The sequence below is a fragment of the Garra rufa genome, chromosome 25 (assembly GCF_049309525.1).
Source record: "Garra rufa chromosome 25, GarRuf1.0, whole genome shotgun sequence".
NCBI lineage: Eukaryota > Metazoa > Chordata > Actinopteri > Cypriniformes > Cyprinidae > Garra > Garra rufa.
This window is the reverse complement of record NC_133385.1, coordinates 9220106-9245485: the sequence shown is the minus strand read 5'-3', so window position 1 is coordinate 9245485 and position 25380 is coordinate 9220106. Positions and strand designations below refer to the sequence as shown.

The window sequence follows — 25380 nt, the reverse complement described above, 5'->3', positions numbered from 1 at the left end:
ACTCCCTCCGGTTATTTCTAGCTCTCCGGGTCTGTGAGCACGAGGTTTCATCAAAGAGCTCAATTCTAAAACCTCCATGTAAGGTTAAAGACATCCTGACCAGGTGTAAATCAAATACCCACTGAAGCATTTAATGAGCCCGGTCAAGTTAAGGATATTCAATCAGCCCACAACGCTAAACGACTAGAGTTGACCGCTCCAGATTAATTGTTTTTGTGCAGTTCAAAGACCTCTACTAATTGTGTTGGGAACCACAAATAAACTTTTCGCGGTTTGCTAAGACTCAACCTCCCCCACTAGGTCAAAAGAGCCATTACGCTGTACTGCCCTGGTGCTAATGCCAACACAATGGTTCCATGGGATGCAGGCTTGAATGAATGTGTGCTTAAGTAATGGAACGGATTGGATTGGTCAGGAACTTTTCTACTTTATCACCTGCTGAGAACTCAACAATGCACCGCAAATAAGAGCTTATCTGGCGGCTGCCCTTCCACCTCATTCAGCACGTCAGTCAGATATTCTCAAGCTTATCCCTCAGTAGACACGGCCAGTGTGATCGTGTGAAAAGAGAGCAAGCTTTTACCTGATACCTGGCTTGTGAGTTTTGTAGGGCATGACACCCAGTGGTTGGTCTGCTAATGGAGTGGACCTCAGGTGTCAGTCATGCAGGGTTTGTAGCAGAGTGTGAGTAGAGATGGGAATCAAAGTTTCAATCAGAGTTTTGTTCAGATTCAGATTTAAGATAACATTTGGATTCTGATTCGTACTGAAAGTATTTTGATTTACTGAAAAGATCTGACTCATTCATTTGGGAATAAGACTTGACTGGTCCCATTGTATGTTTTTGATTCTTGAGTTGGTTCTTTTTAGAGAGTCATTCAGATACTAGACCTCAAAAATCAACTACGATCTGATTAGACTTATGGTATTTTGGGAAATCCAGAATCCAACAGAGATTGTCAAAGAATTTGGCAAATTTTGGATGAATAAATCAAAAGGTCAGTACACTTAAATCAAACCAACATATGAACCTGTGAATATTTAGCTGCAAAAATACTATTTAAATATAAATCCTGCATGTTCTACATGTCTCTGTGTGAATGAACATTCAGAACCTATAATCGATCAAATTTTTCCAGGTCAATTATTTCAATTACTTTCCCTTTAAAAACACTACCGCGTGTGGAGTCAGGTGACCCCGCTCCTTTATGTTATTCCTCCGACATGTCGATGGAGAGCTTAAGCAGTATTTATACAGTAAAAAGTATTTACAGGATATACAAGAGTAATTTTATTTAGAAGAGATACTGCTTATTTTCTACTTTTAATATTTATTATTATTTTATAAATAATTTATTTTGTTTCCAAAAGTGCAAGTTATTTATTTTCACTAATTTAAGAAAAATGTAACTTTTCGTTTTAAGCAATGTGTGCTTTAATTTCAGTTGTTCAACACTGATGTTCAATAAATAATCATAGATAGTAGATAGTGTGTGCACCCTTCATTCAAAAATCTCTCACTTGTAATATGTGCGCATATTTACTGTACAAAACTTGTCAGTGAACTACGAGGGCAAAAAAATAAATATTATTGAAATATAATTAAATATAATTTTATTAATGAATAAAATAATCGTTCATTAATCGTAATCGGGTTAAAATGTTCAATTAATCGAGATTTTGATTTTAGGCCAAATCGCCCAGCCCTATGGTGCAGACACGCGGTTTCATTTGCTACATACAAACTGGAGTGTGTTTGACGCAGTTTTCAGCCTCTGTCGTCTCAAAATATGAGTAGATGAACACATAAACATAATCTCTAGAACTGCTCTGAGAGTTACTTTGTGAGCATTTTACTGTTTCTTTTGAGAAAACTGTCGTCATAACAGAAACTAAAGGTCTTCACAGCAACACGTCAAAATAAAGTTTGGCTTAACTTGAAGAAACAGACTGTGACAGAAAAATACAACTTAATATAATGATAGTACTGCTGTTAATAATACAATTATAAATAGGAATATTTACCAGAATTTGTTTAGCAGAAAAATGTACATACACAATATTATTTCTGAAATAATTTCTGAAAAAAAAAATACTAATAAATTATTTAGAAATTCGAAATTCTAAAAAGGCGAAGAACCAGAAGTCAAAGAAAATGCGAAGAACCAGAAGTTGAAGAAAAGTTTTAAGAAGCAGAAATCAGAAGTCAAAGAAGCAGAACTCAAAGAAAAAGTCAAAGAAGCAGAAGCCGAAGAAAAGTCAAAGAAGCAGAAATCAAAAGTCGAAAAAGCAGAACTCAAAGAAAAAGTCAAAGAAGCAGAAGCCGAAGAAAAGTCAAAGAAGCAGAAATCAAAAGTCGAAAAAGCAGAACTCAAAGAAAAAGTTAAAGAAGCAGAAGTCGAAGAAAATTTTGAAGAAATCGAAGAAGCAGAAGCCGTAGAAAAAGTCAAAGAAGCAGAATCCAAAGAAAATTTTGAAGAAATCGAAAAAAGCAGAACTCAAAGAAAAAGACAAAGAAGCAGAAATCAGAAGAAGTATAAGTTGAAAAAGTTGAAGAAACAAAAGTTGAAAAGTCAGAGGAAGAAGAAATGTCTTTTTTATAAATTTAGTTAATTAGACATGCTTTTAATTATTAAGTAAATTAAATTTAAAGAAAATTGAATCCAGAAAATTACATGGAAAACATAGAATTTAGAAAAAAATAAAACAGATTTCATAGGGCCTTAAAAATGTACTTTTTGGTAAAGTTTTAATAAATTTCTATTAAATTGTGAAAGTTTCATGATTTCAATTAATTATACATGCTTTTTGATTAATATTTTTAAAGATAATCATTAGAACAGACTCTAGAAGAATTAAAACATGAAAAAAAAAACAGAGTCCAGAAAAATTAAAACATGAAAAACGAATTTGGAAAAAAATAAAATAGAATTTGGGAAAAAATAAAATGTATTTCATATGGCCTTAAAAATTAAATTTTTGTTAAACATTTAATAAATTGCTGTTAAATTGTGAAAGTTTCATGATTTTAAATGAATTAGACATGGTTTTTGATGAATATTTTTTCAGTTAACCATTAAAACAGAATCTAGAACAATTTTAAACAGAAAAAAAACAAAAAACAGAAAAATTATTACGGTAAAAAAACGAATTTGGGAAAAAAATAAAATAGAATTTTGGAAAAAAAAAATAGATTTCATAAGGCCTTGAAAATTTAACTTTTGTTAAACTTTTAATAAATTGCTGTTAAATTGTGAAAGTTTCATGATTTCAATTAATTAGACATGCTTTTTGATTAATAATTTTTTTCAGTTAACCATTAAAACAGAATCTAGAACAATGTTAAACAGAAAAAACTAAACCCAGAAAAATTAAAACGGTAAAAAAATGAATTTGGAAAAAAATAAAATGGATTTCATAGGGCCTTTTTGTTAAAACTTTGTGGAAGCTTCATGATTTCAAATTAATTAGACATGCTTTTGAGACATGAATATTTTTTCAGTTAACTTTTAAAGTCTAAAAAAATGAACAGAATTAAAAATAAAATGGAATTTGGGAAAAAATGAAACAGATTTCACAGGGCCCTAGTTTTTGATTCTTTTGAGTCAATTCTTTTTAGGGAATCATTCAGAAATTGAGATGTTTTTGATTCACGGCTTATAGGAATGAATAATTTAGGAATTGGACTACAGTGGTGACTATGTGGTATTTTTTGAATTCCTGAAAAAGATGTCTCATAAGACTCATGTGTTCTGAAATCAGACTGTATGTTGTTGTGTCAATAAAAAGAACCGACAGCAGAATGCATGTTTGTGATCCATTAATGGAACTAAATTTCATAGAAATCATTTGGTCCTTAAAGAGACTGTGGTTTATAAAACTATTTGACTTCAAAGCCTGCGTAGCTAAACAGTAGTACAAAGAGTTATCACCTCTGACTATTGTATTCACCTAATGCGTATACCCTGCCTGTGGCCAGAGGTGGATCAGTGCCCCCCTTCTCCTCCTCAAGATTTCAAAACAAACAGATGTGTTTTATTAATGCATTAGTGTGACCATAATCCCTGAAGGTATCTGCACACAAAAAAGCAATAAAAACACATGCCAGCTTCCAGTGGTTTACCAAAAGATAGCACAACGATGCATTGTTCTACCATGCGGTCATGCTGTACATATTGCCGCCACGCTCGATTGTTTGTTTTCCATTTGTTGCGTGGTTTTACACACTTAGTATAATAGCTGACTGGCACTGAAATTGTGTGTCATAAAAAGATGCCACCTGCTCGCTTTGAATCATTCTGCTGAGAAATATGACTACTGCATGCCCTTGCTCTTATCACGTTAGTTCTGGCAGAGAGAAGGCATTTTTTTAGTAAAGTCCTTGATCTTTGATCAGAACGTGTAACGTAGGCTACATGTTTTCACAAAAGCCCACATCGACATACGGATTTCATCATCTTAGTGTCAACTACAGGAAAGAAGGCTCATGCCAACTCCTGATAAGAGGCCATTTAACTATGTGTTAATGTCTTCCATGACACTATGCCTCTTGAAACAATAGATTATCATCAAATAGCCTCTTCCTATTGTTCCAACAGCGTTAGCATACTAAATGTGTCAAGATGGGCTTAACACATGTTCATTCTCGCTTTTTATGAGTTTAAGGGCATTTCTGTAGAGCAAAGTTCTCAGAAGAATGTCATGCGTAGAAATAAATTAGTTGAAATTAGGAACAGAGAAGCTGTGAAACTCTTTAAACAGCTCCCAGAATAAAACTCTCGTGCCTGATCTGTCCAGTCAGAGGCACGTTTTCTCCCTCTGACATGTGAAAAAGCCTAAGATCATCACAGAAAAGCAGGCCGTGCCAAGCCTTTACAGTCAAGATTGGAATTGATTATTCTGGCCAACTGCAAACCAGGCATTTGAATGCTCTGCCTCTCTTTTCTTCCATAAAGGGCTGGATTTGATCTTTTAAAGGGTCTCAATGCTTCATGGTTTTAAAGCCGTGCTCTTTACCCTTTTATCAGATCCATGCTCTTTGCATTAGGGTGGAGGTTTTTATTCCAGTGTGCTTAAAGACTGTGGCAGAGAGGGATGTTTTGAGCGTGCTCATCTTGTCTGGTATAATGAATGGGCGTTTTCGCTAATGCTTTGAATAGATCCATGCTGCATGAGTAAATAATGACAGACCTCCGGGCTTCCAGAATGGACTCCACACTAAATTATCCCCCGGTTTGCTTTTGTCTGTTTATCTAATTGAATGGATGAGCATGGTTCATAAGTACTTCCATAATATGTTTCAGTGTATGTCAATAGAACGATAGCTCTCTTTTGCTTATGTTTATCTTGTCGTGTAAATTGTGTAGCGTTCGCCCGGTCTGATCTGTGCTTCATGGCTCATTAACTGCAAAGGAATGATGAAAAACAATTAAGTATGATGCCCTGTTGTTTTAACAGATCTCTGTGATTAATTGCATTTTAATCATGATTTCAGGTTGATTAATGACTTGTGCTGAAATATATTTTGTCTCACTAGTTTGGTCCAGGCGTATTAATCATGGTTCTCTCTAAGCAAATTGTATTACAACATGCAGCAACAAGTTCAAGTTGACTGGATAAGCTGGGATTTAACCACGAGCAGTTAAATAAACTGAATAATTTTTTAGCAAACATAGCCTACAAGTGGTTGTACTGGGTTGTGTATTGTTTACCAGCTGGAAACCTTAGTGAGGAACAAAGTCCCCTGCTGACAGATTGGTTGACTGCTGGATTGAGACAGTCGAGAGGTAAATAGTGAAAGAAGTGAAAATTGAGTAACAAGTCAAGATAACACCAAAAAGAGGAACGTGAGGCAAAGCAACATGAGGAGAAATCCCAAAACAATAAAAGACTTGAATTGGAGTTTACAGGATCTTTAGTTAGTATGACAACAACAGCCAAATTCCCAGACAACAGACAACAAAAATACAAATTCTGTCATTAATTGCTCACCCTCATGTCTTTCCAAACCCATAAGACCTTAATTCATCTTCGAAACACAAATGAAGATATTTTTGATGAAATCCGAAAGCTTTCTGACCCTGTATAGACAGCAACACAACTTACATGTTCAAGGCCCAGAAAGGTAGTAAGGACATAGTTAAAATTGCCCATGTGACATTAGTTCTTCAACCGCAATTTTATGAAGCTACAGAATACTTTTTGTGCGCAAAGAAAACAAAAGTAACATAAGTAAAGAAATTGTTGAATAAAGACATTATTTTTGTTTTCTTTGGGCAGAAAAAGTATTCTCGTATCATCTGCAGGTTTCAGAGTGAAATGCAGCTCAAGACTTTCACCCTTTCACACAGGAATACCAGTAAATTGCTGTAAAATTACCTAAATGATTTTTCCGGTAAATACAAAATTGCACTGTTCACACAAGCAATGGCATTCCATCCAGGGTTGCCAGGTTTTCACAACAAACCCTCCCAATTGCTCCTCAAAACTAGCCCAATTGCGTTTCAAGGGTACAAATTTGTTTTTTGGTGGGGTTCCCATTCCAGGGACTAAATAATAAGTTATTGGGGTCACTTCAACCTGCGGACATGAAAAAGTAGCCCAATTCTGCTGGAAAACCGCAGTCTTGGCAACATTGTTTCTGTCTTTTTACCGGTAAAGCACCATTCAAAATACCAGTAAATTCTGTGACATCATTAACCAGAAATTACCTCTAAACGGCTTTGTAAACATGGAGGGGTAAATGCGGTCAGTGTTTTTGTTGATGTTTTCATTTTTGTATCAATCATTCACATTAGCAGCTGCTTCTGACCCAGAGAAATCATGTTAGACAGCTTCAAGCCAAACTGCTGAAATATCCATTTTCCCTGAATGCAGAAGTCTCGCCTGACTGGAACGATGCTTTACATTTTCGGTCTCTGGTGTTTCTAGTCAAATTAATGTATTTTCCAAACCAATACTATAACATAAAACCTATGAAAATGAAAAAGCACATGGCACCATAGTTTCATCACTTTACAGTGTTGCAATGACTATCTTTTTGCAGTAAATCACCTGTCATAGTTTAATGAGTGGGAAGATGATATGAAGTGACACAAGGTTAGTTGCATTGAAAACAGATGAGGGCAAATACACCTCCGGATCGGGGCGAAGTTTGTGAGATTTTGTCCACAAAATGATAAGAGCACACTTTATTTTAACACATTTTTTTGTTATTTCACACACAGTATTTTAACTTAAATGCTTTAAGCTATGCAGCGAAGTTCACTTCCATAACAAAAATTTATTCACCCTCTTGTCATCCAAGATGTTCATGTCTTTCTTTCTTCAGTTGCAAAAAAATAATGTTTTTTGAGGAAAACATTTCAGGATTTTTCTTAATATAGTGGACTTTTATGGTGCCCTGAGTTTCAACTTCCAAAATGCAGTTTAAATGCAGCTTTAAACAATCCCAAATGCAGCTATAAATGATCCCAGCCGAGGAAGAAGGGTCTTATCTAGTGAAACCATCGTTATTTTAACAAAAATAAAAATACAGTTTATATACTTTTTAACCTCAAACGCTCGTCTTGTCTTGCTCTGCCTGAATCCTTTTTTGTTCCAGTTCAAGACAGGGTATGTCAAAAAATCTAATTTTTTCCCTTCACTTCAAAATCGTCCTACATCGCTGTTTTACCTTTCTAAAGGGTGTTTGATCTTCTTTGCATGTTCGCTTTGCAAACACTGGGTCAGTACTTCTCCAGCGATGTAGGATCATTTTGAAATGATTTTTGAAGTTGAGGGACAAACTGAGATGGGAGTTTTGCGACCTACCCTAACTGTTTTGAACCAGAGATGCACAGACTACTCATGCACATCACAGAGTGAGACAAGACGAGCATTTAAGGTTAAAAAGTATATAAATTGTAATAATAATAAAAAAAAAAAAACGATTGTTTCGCTAGATAAGACCCTTTTTCCTTGCCTGGGATCGTTTACAGACACATTTAGGATCGTTTTGAAGCTGCATTTAAACTGCATTTTGGAAGTTCAAACTTGGGGCACTATAGAAGTAAAATATTAATAAATTATTACTAAAATATTTTCCTAAAAAAAAATAATTTCTTTGCGACTGAAGAAAGAAAGACATAAACATCTTGGATGACAAGAGGGTGAGTACATTATCTGTAAATTTTTGTTCTGGAAGTGAACTTCTTTAAGCTTATCGCTGTTAGTGTGTCAGCCAACAACTGCACAGCTGAACCCTGTGCACATTTTTATATTTAGTTATTGAAAAAGTTTCAGTTTGATTAACTCGATAACTTTTTTTACATGTTGTTGCATCATCTGTGTCTTACGTTAGCACATTCTGAACTCCTATGTGCTCATACCGGTAATCTCATTCTGCGAACACAGAGCACATTACCGGTAATTTACTGGTAATGTTACAGCTTCTCAAACCAGTAAATTGCCGGAACAAATTTACCGGTATTTTTCAAAAGGTCCTGTTCACACATGACCTCTTAACGGTAATTTACCAGTAAAGACTATATGTGTGAAATGGTTTCAGATGCTGAAACTTCATATCATGAGCTACATGCATTTAATGAGTACAGTCTGAAACTGGCAGTGTATATGTTTATATAATTAAATCTCAGCCTTTGAAATTGGTCGCATTAGACCAGGGATCCTCAAATCTGGCCCATGAGATCCACATTCTTGCAGAGTTTAGCCTTTAATCCTAATCAAACATACCTGAATGTGCTAATGAATGTCTTTAAGATCATTACAAAATTACAGGTTGTGAATTTGATCAGGGTTGGAGCTCAACTCTGCAGCGCATTGGCCCTCCAGGGCAAGATTTGAGGAACCCTACATTAGGCCATGTCGCCAATATCAATTTTATTTTCAGATATTGTGCAGCCCTACAATAGGTCCCCAGGTATTAACACACCAGCAGCCAGGCACCAGGACTGCATGGTGACTCCCTGCCTCTAATCCCACATTATTGTCAGCTTCTCTAATTCTCCCCAGACTACTGACCTTCACGACCTAGTAATCCAAGAAAGATGCATAAACACAAGAATCGGGTTGCTTTGCGACGTGCCGTTTAAATGCACAGGTGGGGCACACTGCAATCTTACACACATGCATATAAACATATACAACATTAGTGAAAACTTTAAGAGGTCAAAGGTCACATTATTTTTGTCAAGAAGCAGCTGATGGGTGGTAGCGTCCAGAAATCTTCACGTACGCTCTAAGTGGTCACAACTGTACTGGGGCCAGAGGGTTAACAGAAAGTCTGTGAAGGTGACATTTGGTCGTACAGATCTCCTTTCACTCATATCGAGCCTTTTGGACGTGACGCCAAAGGCCACAAAGCTATAAAGCACCAAAGGTGGGGCACGGTAACCCTATCACCTCAGCATTGTGCTGCACACAATGAGAGCTGCTTAATGTGTCAAAGAGGAGCTACGCACTGGCCCTGCCATTTTTGCGGGATGTTTTTGTGGGATGTTTTTCTGCATTCTTTGAAATAATACTCAAACTATGAAGTAATTATTCCGGGTTCAATACAGGTTAACCTCAATTGACAGCACAAAATTATTTCAAATTTGTTCCTGCTTTTCTTTATGTCTTTCTTTTTTCAGTCAAAAAGAAATTAAGGTTTTTGAGGAAAACATTCCTGGATTTTTTCCATATCGGGGATCACCTTGTTTCAATGCAGCTTCAAAAGGCTATGCACAATCTTAGATGAGGAATAAGGGTCTTGCCTAGCAAAACTTTTTAACCACAAATGCTCATCTTGCACTACATAAATCACGTTGTAAAGTTAGTTAATTTGTGGTTAGTTCTTCATCTGTGTACTTCGGTTCAAAAAGGTAGAGTAGGGCGAAAGACCTCTCATTTTCTCCTCAAACTTCAAAACCGTATGACATTGTTGTTTTACCTTTTCTTTTGTAAAGGGTTTTTGACTTTCTTTGCACATTCGCTTTGTAAACACTGGGTCAGTACCTAGGCCTACGTAACCTTTCCAACGTGATTACATAATGTGTGAGGTCAAGACGAGCATTTGTGGTTAAATTTGTATTTTGTTTTAGAAAATGGCCAATCGGTTCGCTAGATATGACCGTTATTCTATGGCTGGGATTGTGTAGAGCCCATTTTTTCTCCATATTTTCTTCATTAATCCAAAATCCAATGGAAAAGTCCTGTCTGCTTTTTGTTTAGGGAACTAGGGTAATACTAACTCTGGGGTTGGCCTACAAAATACATCATCCTTGCACTCTATAAACATTATACCACAAATACTGTTGATTGAGTTTAGCTTGTGTTCAACCCTGAATATTCCTTTAAATAAGTGAAGCGAGAAATGGCGAGAGCGAAGCTTCGACAACCCTGCTAGACACTCGGCGGTTGGAGGAACCTCGGGATCAGAGCAAACAAAGCTTGTCAAAACACTGTCTAGGTTTTTCAATTTCTCCCCTTGATCCTGGCAATACCATGAGCTAAGTGGTGGAATGCCTTCCTTTTCAAACACAGGGCGAAACGTGAAGTTTATTTGCTATGAAAATAACCCCACAAACCTTTTTTTCTCTTCCTCTAAAACAGAGGTGTGCTCAGCCGCTGATAGGTCAGGTTTCAGAGAGGCCACGAATCAATTCCAAACCAGGGTGCTTTCTTACACAACTCCTATTGAAATACGTGGCAGCTCGGGCGTTATGATGGATCGCAGTGGGCTTATATAACCCGGCGAAGCAAACGTGCCCCGCTGAAGACACATCAAAGGCAGCCTTGTACACATTTGGATGATTTCCCTGGCCGCGTCATGCTACATGTGTCTCACTCTCTCTTGTTTTGTTGCTCCCTCAATAGGCAGAAGTCCTCCTCTGCCTTCAGGGGTTGGGATAAGCCGGCCTGTAATCCCCCTCGTTTTCGCTGGCCTTTTTTACCTGTATACTGATTCTGTGCCTCTGAGGCATCCCGCTCGGCCCTGTAATGAGAGCAGGGCCCAACTCTCGTTCGGCCTGATTTATCGTCTACCTGTATTGTTCTCTGCATCTTCAAAGCAGCCCTTTGAGTCATGCCCTCAAAATGAAGCTGCAACCGCAGTCATGCCACTGACTCATGCGTCTTACTCACATCGCTGGTGAAAGAGGGCTAGAAAGAGTGAGAACTTTTCTGGCACAGGATGGAGTGTCCTTTTTATGCCCGTCTGATTTTTCATGGGTGGGTTTTTAGTGTTTTTGTCAGGGTGTCCTCACCATACAGTGTAACAAAACACCATCTGAGAAGAGTTCGAGTGAGCACGGTGTTAATCATTAACCGCCTGCTCTCCAACTCCAACGTTTTAGTCATGGCCTGTGGTGCCAGGGTCTGGTTTCATTAATTATTAATGACTTCTTTACTTTCATACTAGGGTCTGTGACCCTTTAAGCTTGACCACTGCGTAGCCCTCAGGTGCCCCTGTTCCGAGGTAAAAACTAACTTGGATAAACTATGATAATTAGAGGAATAGATCACCTAAAATTTTAAATTTGGTTATTATTTACTCACCCTCATGTCGTTGCAAATCTGTTTGACTTTTTTGCTTCTGCAGGACACAAAAGATGTTTTAAAGAATGTGAGTATCCAAACAGTTTTGGTGACCATTGTGGACTTTTTTTTAATGTCCCACAGAATAAAGAAATATGCAGGTTTTGATAATAATAATAGAATGTGTATTCTGGATGAACTGTCTCTTTAAAGGAGAAGTTCACTTCCAGAACAAAAATGTACAGGTAATTTACCCACCCCCTTGTCATCCAAGATGTTCATGTCTTCCTTTTCTTCAGTCATAATGAAATTATGTTCTTTGAGGAAAACATTTCAGGATTTCTCTCCATATATGGACTTCAATGGTGCCTGTGAGTTTAAAATTCCACAATTTAGTTTAAATGCAGCTTTAAAGGGCTCTAAACGATCCCACCTGAGGACAAAGGGTCTTATCTAGTGAAGCAATTGTTTAGATTCTAAATAAATTGACAATTTATAAACTTTTTAACTAATGCTCATCTTGTCTAGGGCTACGTCTACATTAATCCGGATTAGAGGTCGACCGATATTGGTTTTTACCGATACCGATAGCTAGGTTGGACCACACTGGCCGATACCGATTAATTAACCGATAGTTTTTGAAAATGGATATTGAAGGGCAACTAAAATAGTGCTCTACTACTTAAAAAAAAATTATAATACTAAACCATACTTTGTAAATTAATAAAAAATATTAATATTAATTATAAATTGATCATTAAAGTTATTTCATAGTTCATTAATGTTAACAAAATGAACTTCAAAATTTAACAATATATCAGTAAATGTTTAAATTAACACACTCTAACAAGGAACAACACTTCTATTCTACAGCTTTCATCAATCTTAGTTGATGTTACAAATGGGCTCATTGTAAAGGGGTGGGAATCTTTACATTTTAACAATATGTAAAATTGCAGGTTCTATGCTTTTTGTTTATATTTGGAATCTCTGTATGTCAGTACTGCCATCTTAAAATTAAGATTCAATTTAATTACGATTTTCAATATCAGCTAAATATAACCATGAGTCACATTCCAAGTTTTCAATATTACTGCACATGGCACCATTTTCATAAATTTTATATAAAATTTATTTTGTGCAAAATTTACTTTATTTGTTTTTATTATATAAGCAGGCTACTTTTTAAAACAATTACTTATTTAAAATTAGTGTTCTTTAAGTGTCGGCAAGTTTACAGAAATAGTTATTGTTTTTTTCTTTTTCGTTTGATTATTACTGATGAGATCAGACAGTGGCTGCTTTAACAGGCTGCATTCAAACGAATGCACAGATATATTTCGATGTATCAGATGTTTTGTCCTGCTCTGAAAACATACTGACTGTGTGTACATCAGTTTCGTATAAAAGTATTTGAAAATCCAAGTGCATTTAACCGCATCTGCAATCAAGCTTTTTAGGACGAACAAACACAAAGAGCAATTGAAAGTCTGTCAGTGCATCTATTAGTACTGCATTACAAACGGCAAAAATGAAGGCACATGTAAAGTAAAAAACTGCGATAGCTCACACTGTCAAACAATACACACTTAGCTCACTGTGCAAATTCTGTGCAATGAAGCCAGCCGCGTTTCTGCCGCGAACGCGTGCCATATGCGGGAAAAACACAAGCTCATTGAAGAGATGATTGCGATGCATCGGAGAATTCATTTTTCACCCACCCTTAATGAAACCGGACAAAAATGCAGCACTGTGTTGCGCGGACAACTTGCAGGTATCACACACACAGGACGCGTTGTCTAGTTCAAGCAGAAAGCTAAAACAGTTTATTTAATCACCAAACGGGCAAATGTTTACTTCAAGAATGATCAAAAAAGCGGCAAAGGTTAGTTTAAACAGATCAAACGGAAAGAGAAAGTGCGATCTATATTGCGGCCATTTCAGAAACAATTTATTTTCTGTTTTACATTTATGTTTAAATATTATTTGTTTGTGTTTTGTTTTAGTTTAATATGTTAATTACGAAAGAAGTTTTTTTTGTAATTTGTAAATGTCACAAAGGACGTGGTATGAATTGGGACGAAAATATGCCGGGGGAATTGATGCAAAGATGCAAAGATGCAAACCCACCATGCTTCCACGGCCTGAAGAAAAGGCTAAAACATAAATTATAGCTCTATATGAAGCATACAGACTTAATTAGAGCTACAGAAATACAAATAGTTTGCTTAAATGCACAATACTCAATTTTCCAGCCCAGGGTCAAGTCTTTATGAACGATGTGGGACAGATGTGTAATGTAAAACTATGGCGCGCTGTGACTGATTCTGTCGGCTGAATGAACACAGTTTGCTTTCTCACGTCTTTAAATCTGCAACTTTGCTGGCTAAGAATATGAACAGCTGGATATAAATCAATACAAATATATGGTAACAATCCTGACATTAAACATTGGTCTGGGGCTTAACTTCTCATACTCTATGACAGCGGAGCGGAGCGTGAGCCGCTTCAGCAAAGAACGCAACCCGGAAAAACTATCGGCAAGGATTTTCGCCGATAACCGATAGTTTGGCCAATCAACTATCGGTGCCGATTAATCGGCAAAACCGATACATCGGTCGACCTCTAATCCGGATAGTCCGGATAGTTTTCGTTTTAAAACGCTCTCCGTCCACACTAGCGTTTCCAAGCGTTTTCCAAAAGATTCTCGTCCACACTGAAATGTAGGAAAATGTCAAATTCGCCTTACTGCGCATGCGTAAAGCCTTCAAAATTATACAGAGGTAATAAGTTTTCACGCAATTCTTCTGCCGGGATCATTTACGGAAATATCTCATCGTTCACTGACGCGTCTATGTCGCGCTCACTCATATTTTATCTAAAAAGCAGTTGTCGTCATGTTTTGCAGGACAGCAACAGTGAGTAAATTTTCATCATTTTAGGACTGTCATCATTTTAGGACTGTAATTTGAAGAGTGTACAAGGTAAATCTCTTTAGCAGCAGTGTGACAGTGAATAGCACAGGCACAATTACTGCTGTAAACATAGATATCTATTGGTACAATATGCGTCACATGACTAAATATGCGTCATCGTTTTCAAAAGACTCCGTTTTCACAGTCCACACTACAAGGCGAAAACGGCGTTTTCAAATTTATCCACTTTGGAGAGCGTTTTCAAAAAGCTCCGTTTTCCTTGACAAAAACGCCGTCTCAGTGTGGACGGAAGGCCAAAACGGAGAGAAAAAGATGCGTTTTCAAACGAAAACGTATTTATGTGGACATGGCCTAGGTCTGCATATACTCTGTATATGTAAAGGCACAGCTCTATTCTGGTAAGGGGGCGGGAAGCTCATATGTATTTAAAGAGAAATGCACGAAAACAGCATGTTTCTGCTTCCACTCAAAATAGGCCTTTTGAAAATGGTAAATGATCTGTGGGGTATTTTGAGCTAAAACCTCACAGACACATTCTGGAGACAACTAGGACTTATATTACATCTTGTAAAAAGGGGCACAGTAGGTCACCTTTAAAGGGGACATGTCAGGCAAAACAGGCATTTTCTTTTTTCTTTTGAAATAATAAGTTGACAAGTTCACAACACAAAGCTTCTTTCCCTCAGTGCCTATTCGGTTTCATCAGCTTGGCCTGCCCTAAAGAATGACAGTGCAAACTATGCAGGTACAGCCAATCATAACAGAGATCATTGTCTAATACAGCACATACAATACATTCTTTGAGGTACAGTAACAAAAGTAGATTTTATTTCTGCGGGTCATGTAAAATGTAATCCTAAATGCTACAGAAGTGTCATGAATATGGCCCCTTTAATATCTCGGGGACCATGCAGCCTCTCTGAAACTTCCAAAACTCCACAGGTTGTAGAGATCCCAGCCAAACATAGCTGGCCACAATCGGAGCTCTAACAGAGCAACAGCAAGCCCAACGTTCCTCACAGTTTCCCATGAATTCCTGCCATCTGTGAGCACAGCCGTCAGAATTCGGCAAGGATGATCCAAGCACCATGGGAGAAAACACGCAACTGCATTGGCCGGGATGAAACAGTAGATGCCGAGCTTAGATGGAGCTTTACTGTGTGGGGCCTAAGTCACTCTTGTGCACAAGCATCTAACCCACAAATTGCATTTGGCATGGTGGACTTGAAGCCAGTCCTCTGGAAAAACGGCAATGCTGCAGAATTCATCTGCTTCTGCTTGTTGCCAGGTAGAATACCGCTTGTCTAACTTGTCAATGTGTCTCTGTTTTTGTTACCAGAGCTTTACAGGAGATTCTTTCAGCTGTGGCAGACATGAAAGAGGCTACCGGCTGGAGGTTACAAGCACCAACCCGCGTCGGGACTACTTCCACGGACGCTTCCGAAATGTTCTTCTCACTTCCATAGCCGTGGTGCCTATCAAGAACCACACTGTGGTCAGCCTAGGCACAGCCGAGGGCCGCGTCATCCAGGTGAGACATGTGAGCTTTGGCTTATATTCGGATTTACTGTTAAAGCTGAACTTACATAATGTCTGGATTTGCAAGTCAGTGTTTAGATGGAGTTTATGAGTGTCATAGTGCTAGAAGAAGTGTGACTGACCTCATTCTGGGAAAAGAAATGGTGAAACGTTTGCAGATTCTAAAATTAAAACCAAATATTTCTGTCAAAGTCCTGCTGTTGCCAACACAAGTTCCCTGTCTTATTGTGCATGTAAATAGACAGGATGTAAGTACGTGACTAGTGAAAACAGTTCAGAATGAAGGAAAATGCAGGTGCCAGTGGCAGGTTGGGAAATATAGTCTTTTCCTGTTTGCATTTGAGTCACCTTTGACCTCTGAGCAGCACTGTAGCAGTTCTCCAATCTAAAAGCACACAAGGTGAAATTTTGCCTATCAATGTTTTCTCAAAACGTTCATTGTGCAGGAGTGGCACCGACCCAAATATTGAATCAAAAATGAGACTATTTGCTCACGGAAGTGTTAGATAGAGACTTGTGTTATTTTGTAAATACCACAGGAAAATGTTTGAGAAATGAGTGGCGAGGGAAAGGGTGACAGCTGCACGGAAGCGTGGCGGAGGAACCGAATGGTACGTTAATAGTAAGCACTGGGCTTCGATGACACGTCCTCGCATGGCATTTTCTTGGAACGGCTGCAGCTGTCGTTCCCTCTCTTTCTCTCTTCCTTTTTTACATTTTTTCCTCTCAACTTTTCTCGCCTCTTTTGTCTGGATGTTGAGGCCTGGTAAGGGGTGAGTGCTAGTCCAGCTGTCCCATTTGAGAGAGAGTTTTTTCAGAGACAAAGAGAGTGGGTGAGTGTTTAAGAGGCCTTGACAATGAGAATGCAAAAAAAGATTGTGAGAAAGACTGATGAAGTTGAATAAAATATGGAATGCAAGTGAGTAGTGGGTAATTGTGTGAATGAAAGTTTCAAGAGCCCCACAAGCTTTTTAAAAGGTTGGGAAGAAGGGGGGCGCAGGGCAGTAAGAGTCCCAGTGGTCCTTATTCTGTATGAGGAAGTGCTCCCACTCTGCCACGCTCTCTGTGAGAAAAACTCAACACCTTGCCTTGTGTTTGTGAGCAGGACTTCCCTTACGTACACAATGAGCTGTAATTCACACGGTTATTAAGGCTTCGCGGTGTGTATTTTTCCCCAGAGTGCGTAACATTCCTCCTTCAATAACAGGTCCATTTGTAGCCATTTTCTGCCATGCCTGGCTTAATTAAGCCTGGCTTAGTTTGGTCGCTTCTGGGACTCGAAATCCTTTTATGGCTTAACGCTATTGGAAACTTTCTGAGCCACGTGAATCTCGCCAAGTTTTAGCTCTGAGTTCTTGTTTTGGAATCATGAATGTAGCACTTTGTTTTTGTGCAGCACTGGGACACAGAATAAATTTGTTTAAAATAAAAAAAGTACTATTTATATAATATTGAATTAGTATTTAGATTTAAAAAATGGCTATTACTTCTTAAAAAAATCTTTTTAAAAAAGTATTTTTTCTACAAATTTTGTATGTATGCACATTTCTAGTAATTGTGTTAATTCTAATATTGTATTTTTAGATTATGTATTTCCAGAGGTAAATCAATAACACTTGCAATTTTAACTGTATTTCAAGTGTGATTTATAAGATTTGTTGTATTTTGAATCCAATTTTTCCTTATAAAAGGTAAAAAGTTGATCATACTGATTTCAAACTTGAGGATCCATCAGTTTGAATCATTGAACCAAACACTATCATAACATCGTAACGGTAGAGACGTTCCTTAAAGTTACACACACACACACACACACACACACACAGACAACACGTTTACCTCAAAATGATGGGGCCTCACCGTGTAGCTATGAGAGAGAATGAATTTGAATATATTCCAAAACATCACTTTAGAACTAGCAACGAATGAAAGTTGAGTTTTTTCATTAAAAGCTTATTGTATTACTGTATTAAAAGTAGAGTATTATGAAAGAGAGAGATAGGACTAAGCGAGTGTGATTACCTGCATCTGATACAGCATTCATTTTTAAGATCAGTCTCATATTCACAATAAAACATTAATGTGAACATCCACTGAGGAAAGCAATATCTTTGTCGTACTATCCTTTCATCTGTTAAGGGTGATTTCTGACGACTAAACTGCTCAGTTCATTTGTTGGCTGTATCTTACAAGGTGTTGCTGAAAGTAAAAATAACTTCCTTGTTACAACCCTGTTTGAGTCTCTTTCAATAAAAAAGTCTTTACTGCTTGACTCAGCCAAAACAATTTGCTCTAAAACAAATAATAGATTAATAAGACCAATAATTGCAGATAATTAGATTGACCAAAAATGAATTATATATCATGTTTAACCACTATGACATCAGAGCCAGCAGCAAATTACACAAGATCTGGCTGAGGTAAGGCTCCTCTTAGCGGATTCATGAGTGCTTATCAATAAACCATATATGTGACCCTGGACCACAAAACCAGTCTTAAGTCGCTGGGGTATATTTGTAGCAATAGCCAAAAATACATTGTATGGGTCAAAATTATTGATTTTTCTTTTATGTCAAAAATCATTAGTAAATTAAGTAAAGATCATGTTACATTAAGATTTTTTGTAAAATTCCTACTGTAAACCTATCAAAATGTAATTTTTGATTATTAATATGCATTGTTAAGAACTTAATTTGGACAAATTTAAAGGTGATTTTCTCAGTATTTTGATTTTTTTGCACCCTTAGATTCCAGATTTTCAAATAGATGTATCTCGGCCAAATATTGTCCTATCCTAACAAACTATACATCAATAGAAAGCTTATTTATTGAGCTTTCATGTGATGTATATATCTCAATATATCTATATATATCTTTGTAAAATTTAACCTTTTGACTGGTTTTGTGGTCCAGGGTCACATATTTGAAGTCTAAACTAGTACATTCTCGCTTGAAAAACTATGTTCCGTGATACAAAAACAATATTATTTATCAAATTATAAATAATTATATATTTATTTGGGCATCCGTCATAGCACTTGCTGTGAGAAATACCACAAGCGGAATGATATCTGTTCTGTTATCACTAGAATATCGCACTCGACCCAGCTAATCAGATTCCAGGACCAGAAAAATTAATACACATGGCAGCACCAAATCTACCTTTATTCATATAGTAAAACAGTATTTTGAATTGCTCTGACTACGTTGTATTGCTCCAGTGGAAGTTAAAAAAACGAACAGCTCCTTAAGGTAACAACTGAACATTGTCACTCGTTCCAGTCCGATCTGATATGTTACTAAAGATTGGCTTTTAAAACAGACCACAAAAGGAGTCACATTAGTGCAGTATATTGAGTGAGATGGAGATATGTCACGCACACCATCCTAAACTCACTAAAACCACAGTAATGACATACTCTCTAGCACCAGATGCCCCATGCTCAAAGCCCAGGGCTATTAATGATGTGATCCACTGATCGCTAATGGAGCACAAGCACTATTCAGACGTAGGCTGTCTTAAAGGCCTGTAATTGCAATGTAACCATGATAAATGTTAGTCCAGGTGTGTGGATGGAGCCACTGTTCTGACACCTCCCAACATGCCAGATAGACAGAGGTCTTTACGTCTGCACTTGCCTGCGGGCCTAAGCTTTTGTCTGTTCCCACTCCTTGACATCAACCGCAGTCATCGCAGTTCAATCTGTCATCTTTTACCCTGAAAGGCAAAGACACTGGTTATTACAGTATCCATAGCAAAGCAGAGGCTGTCCCCTCACAAAGACTGCCTCTGGATTGCCTCCTTTGATGCTTCCTCTTTCCCAAGGAAAGTTCCAGACATGATCTGTAATTTAATGTTTTATAACCTTGAAGGAAAAAATAACGGGTTTGCATCAACTAAAGCTCCTGCAGAATGTTTGTTTTTTAGAAATGGGATTTTGTAAAATCTCAATGTGTTTGGAAGTGGTATTTCACCATAAAATCATAAGCAATATTGAAGTTTATTATATTTTATTTATTTTTATTATATTTTACTTTATACAAAATTATGAGATGATTTCTGTTACTGTGGTTGGAAGCAAAATACATTTAATTGTTAAAAAAAAATAGTTCACACTGAAAATATCCAGGTATTGAAAATATAACCCTGTATTTTTCATATATTTTTATATATATATATATATATATATATATATATATATATATATATATATATATATATATATATATATTATAAATAAAATGTATGAAGATTTCTATTACTGTTTGGAAGCAAAATATGCTTAATTGTTATGAAACTGAGTTTAAGATTAAAAAATATCTTAATTGTCCAGGTTGTATTTTTATTTTATTTATTTATTATTATTTTATTTATATATTTTTTTATTTTACAAAAAATTGAGACATTTTTTTCAGGGTTAAAAAATATTTTTTATTATAAATAAAATTGCTTAAGTTTTAATTGTTATGAAAATGAGTTCAGATTTAAAAAATATCTTAACTGTCCAGGTTTTATTTTATTTTATAAAAAATTATAAGATGATTTCTATTATTGTGTTTAGAAGCAAAATACCCTTAATTGTTATGAAAATAAGTTCAGATTAAAAAAAATATCTAAATTGTCCAGTTTTTATTTTATTTTATTTTTATTTAAAAAAATGAGAAGATTTCTGTTACTGTTTGGAAGCAAAATACCCATAATTGTTATGAAAATGAGTTCACACTGAAAATATTCTAATTGTCCAGGTTGTGTTTTTATTTTTTTATTATTTTTATTTTTTTATTTTATATATTTACCAAAAATATATATAAATTTTTTTTTTATTTTAAAAAATATTTTTCAGGGATAAAAATATTATATTATTTTTCAGGGTTTTATTTTATAAAATTACGAGACATTTTCTAATACTGTTTGGAAGCAAAATCAGTTAACTCTGAAAAATACCTTAATTGTCCAGTTTTTATTTTATTTTATGTACATACATAGTTGTTATGAAAATGAGTTCACACTGAAAATATTCTAATTGTCCAGGTTGTATTTTTATTTTATTTTATTCTATTTATTTTTTAGACTTTAAGACTTCTACTGCTGTTTGGAAGATACCCTTAATTGTTATGAAAATGAGTTCACCCTGAAAAATATCTTAATTGTCCAGGTTTTATTTTGTTTTATTTTATATATAGAATATATATTAAATACCCTTAATTGTTATTAAAATGAGTTCAGATTAAAAAATATCTTAATTGTCCAGGTTGTATTTTTATTTTATTTTATTTTGTTTATTTTTTATTTTATTTTATTTTATATATTTTTTATTTTACAAAAATGTATGACATTTAATTATTATTATTATTTTATTATTTATTTTTCAGGGTTAAAAATATTATAATATTTTTCAGGGTTTTAATTTTTATAAAATTATGAGACGATTTCTAATACTGTTTGGAAGCAAGTTGCACTTAATTGTTAACCCTGTTTTTATTATATATAAAATAAAAATATGAGAATTCATTTTATTTTGTTTTATAAAAAATATTTTATTTTATTTTATTTTACTTTACAAAAGATTATGAGAAGATGTCTATTACTGTTTGGAAGCAAAATAGCCTTAATTGTTAAAACCTAAAATGTTTTTACACTGAAAAATAACTTAATTGTCTAGGTTTTATTAGTATTAAAACATTTTAAATAAGCTGTTTTATTTTATAAAAATATTTTATTTTATTTAACAAATTTTAATTTAATTTTGTTTTATTAAAAATATGAGAATTTATTTTATTTTTATTTTATAAAGAAAATTATAAGAAGATTTCTACTGCTGTTTGGAAGCAAAATACCCTTAATTGTTATGAAAATGTGTTCACCCTGAAAATTATCTTGGTTGCCCAGGTTTAATTTGATTTTAACCTGACCTACAGTTGACCTGATCCAAATTGTGTCCTCTATAAATAGCTTACACCAGAATCGTTCAATAGCAGCATGCAATCATCAATGTGGAATGCACTTATTCCAGTAAACGATAAACATGCTGTTGAGGTCTTTTTGTATAACCATACACAGTCTCTACTGAGATCCTGCATTTACCGTTTAGCCGTTTGATGTGAAAGGCCACCCATTTTTGCTGGCATCCTCCGCAGGTGGTGGTTTCCCGCTTTGGCAAGACGGAGCCGCATGTGGATTTCCGCTTGGACACGCTCCCTGTGTCCTCCGAGATGGCCCTACTGTCTCCACAGCGTCACGACGGCTCCTTATTGTTGGTTACAGGAAACAAGGTGAACGACACGGCCATGCTTAAAAATGTCTTTAGGAAACGGGTCAAACATTTTCAGGAAAGTCACTTGTGTATAGATAGCAAACAGACTAATTGATAAAGTAAACAGGGTATGACTGCAAAACCTGTTGCTTTATATAAAATCATCTGCTAAATGAATAAATATCATTTAAAATCTAATATCACGTTCTTCAGGTCTCTAAGGTTCCTCTGATAGGCCCTGGATGTGAACAGCTGTGGTCTTGTAGCTCCTGTCTCCTGGCTCCGGCCTTCATGGGCTGCGGATGGTGCAAGTCCAGCGATCGCTGCATGAGGGCTCATCAGTGCTCCCCCTCCCATTGGATCCAGGACTCTTGCCCCCTCCTCATCACCGCGGTAACCAGTCCGGCCCATCACAAACAACATTACCATGGTTTTAAAGCAGCTAATAGCACATAGCTAATAGAATAAGTGCTTTCTAAGTACAGAGAGCACATACAAAACTCTGACCTTCATTGATTTTGGCTGTTTTGCAGTATTTTCAGGGGTAAGCATGGATTTCTAGGCTTCTTTTAAAGACGTGAATTGATTCTAAATATCGGGAAGGATTGGTTTGCCCTTCTGTGCCGTTTCTAAATCCGTGCATTGCTGCAAAGCAGCCAGAACTATATTTGTATTGGTGTAAGATCTCTGCTTATGATAAGTGGTGCTCTGAACACTTAATTATTAACTCCGAGACAAAATAAGGCCTTGTCCTCCATGTGTTCAAAGCAACACCATCTGCTTATCAATAAAGAACAAACGTATTAGAAACAGGGTGCTCTGAAAACACATTTGACACAGAAATGATGAATAAATAATAAAATTGTATTTAGTTAATTTTATTATAGTTTTTTGTTATAAGTTATAGTCTTATAAGTCTATAGTTATAGTCTTATAGTCTTTAGTTTTTTTTTTATTTACTAAGTAAATAAGGAACATTTTTAATCAAAACAATCAATGCGTTATTTACATAATTATTTACTTATATGTTTTTTTTTATTAATCTTTGTTTCTGTCTTTCTGGTTTTTTTATATTAAAATAATTGAGTATATTTATTTACTTAGTAAATAAATTCTAATTAAAACAAGTACATTTATTTATTTACTTATTTAATTTTATTACATTTTTATTTATTTCACTTTATTTACTTAACTTAATATAACATTTATTAAAAATAAAATTTTTACATATTATATTATAATAATAATTATTGTTATATTGTTACTTAATAAATATTAAATATTAAAAATATGAATTTATATATATATATATATATATATATATATATATATATATATATATATATATTTTACTTATTTTCTTTATTTACTTTTAATACAACAAGTAAATATATTTATTTACTTATAGTATTTAGTTTTATTCAATTATTTACATATTTATTATTTCATTTTTATTTTATATTATTATATTAAAATAATATAAGTATTATTATATTAAATTAAATGTATTTATTTACTATTTATTTATTTGACTACATTTTTTATTTATTTCTTTATTTACTTATTTATTTACTTAAAAAATTAAAATAACAATTTGCATATTATATTATAATATTAATAATTATTGTTATATTATTTTACTTAATAAATAAATATTTATATATATATAAATACTTTATTTACTTTTATTAAAACAAGTAAATGTATTTATTTACTTAACAAATAAATATTTTATAAATATTATTATTAATTTATATATGTTTTTACTTATTTTCTTTATTTATTTTCATTAAAACAAGTGTATTTATTTACTTATTTAATTTTATTACAATATTTACATATTTATTATTTTGTTATTATTTTATATTATTATAATATAATAATAATTATTATATTATGATATTAATTGTATTTATTTACTTATTTAAAAAAATTATTTATTTCACTTTATTTATTTACTTATGTATTATTATTTTTTTTTTTTTTTCTGTCTTTGTTTACTTTTATTAAAACAAGTAAATTTATTTACTTAATAAATAAATATGAAATGTTAAAAATATTTAAATTAATTTAAAACTTTCAATAAAACAAATAAATGTATTTATTTACTTATTTCATTTTATTACATTTTTATTTTGTTAAAAATATTTACATATGTATATTATTTTGTTATTTTATATTACAATAATAATATAATTAACAATACTAAATTAAATGTATTTATTTACTTATTACATTTTATTACATCTTTATTTATTGCACTTTATTTACTTATTTATTTACAAAGTAAATAAGTAACAATAAAAAAAATCTTTGTGTCTTTTTAATTTTATTAAAAATAATTCATAAATAATATATATAAAAATATTTTAAAAATATATTTGCTTATTTTCTTTTTTTTACTTTCATTAAAACAAGTAAATGTATTTATTTACTTATTATTATTTATGAACATATGAATATATAAATGTTTTTTTTTTTTTTGATCAACCAAACAGCTTACTTACTTTTCCACTGAAAAATGACACACTTCACCTTTACTCAGCTGGTGGCTCTACTTAAAGGGCATTTTTAACCCGAGAGATTGAAGCACAAAGCAAAACAGGAAGGTTGTTTTGTTCTGGGTTTTTGTCTCTGTCACCATTTACTGGAAGACCCCCTGCCTTCAGAGTGTCTATACACCCAAAACAAATTATTGTCAGTGGTTACCAACCTCGCAAGCAGAGAAAATGCTTGGCATAAAGAAACACAGCAGGAGGTTTAAACGCTGAAAGAAAAACACTGTCACAGCTCGACCTCACAGCTTCTTCTTTCTTTTTCTAGATCTCTCCTTCCTCTGCTCCACTCGGAGGCCACACCAACGTGACGATCTGTGGCAAAAACTTCGGATTCAATAAGAAAGATCGCTTCGATACCAAACTGATTGACGTGGTGGTTGCTGGAACAATTTGTAAACTGGAACGAAAAGACAGCAACAATAATCGGTAAGTTGATAAAGAAATAGATAAACCTTGTACGTGAATATAAGCAAATTCTCTTGCACTCTGTGTAAATACAACTTAAGAAACACGCTAGGTCACATTCTCGGCATAGTGCTCTCAACATTAAATTGGTCTTGCAAAAGTGCTCTATTG

General features: G+C 34.5%; 1 protein-coding gene across 1 annotated transcript in view; it reads left to right on the top strand.

Annotated features, from left to right (window-relative positions):
• The window catches only part of met (MET proto-oncogene, receptor tyrosine kinase), a 64983-nt gene that overhangs the window by 11838 nt on the left and 27765 nt on the right, over window positions 1–25380 (top strand). The window contains exons 3-6 of the mRNA XM_073831560.1: window positions 15793–15984; window positions 22131–22265; window positions 22460–22639; window positions 25070–25230. Coding sequence (XP_073687661.1) covers window positions 15793–15984; window positions 22131–22265; window positions 22460–22639; window positions 25070–25230 — 668 coding nt within the window. The remainder of the gene's footprint in view (window positions 1–15792; window positions 15985–22130; window positions 22266–22459; window positions 22640–25069; window positions 25231–25380) is intronic.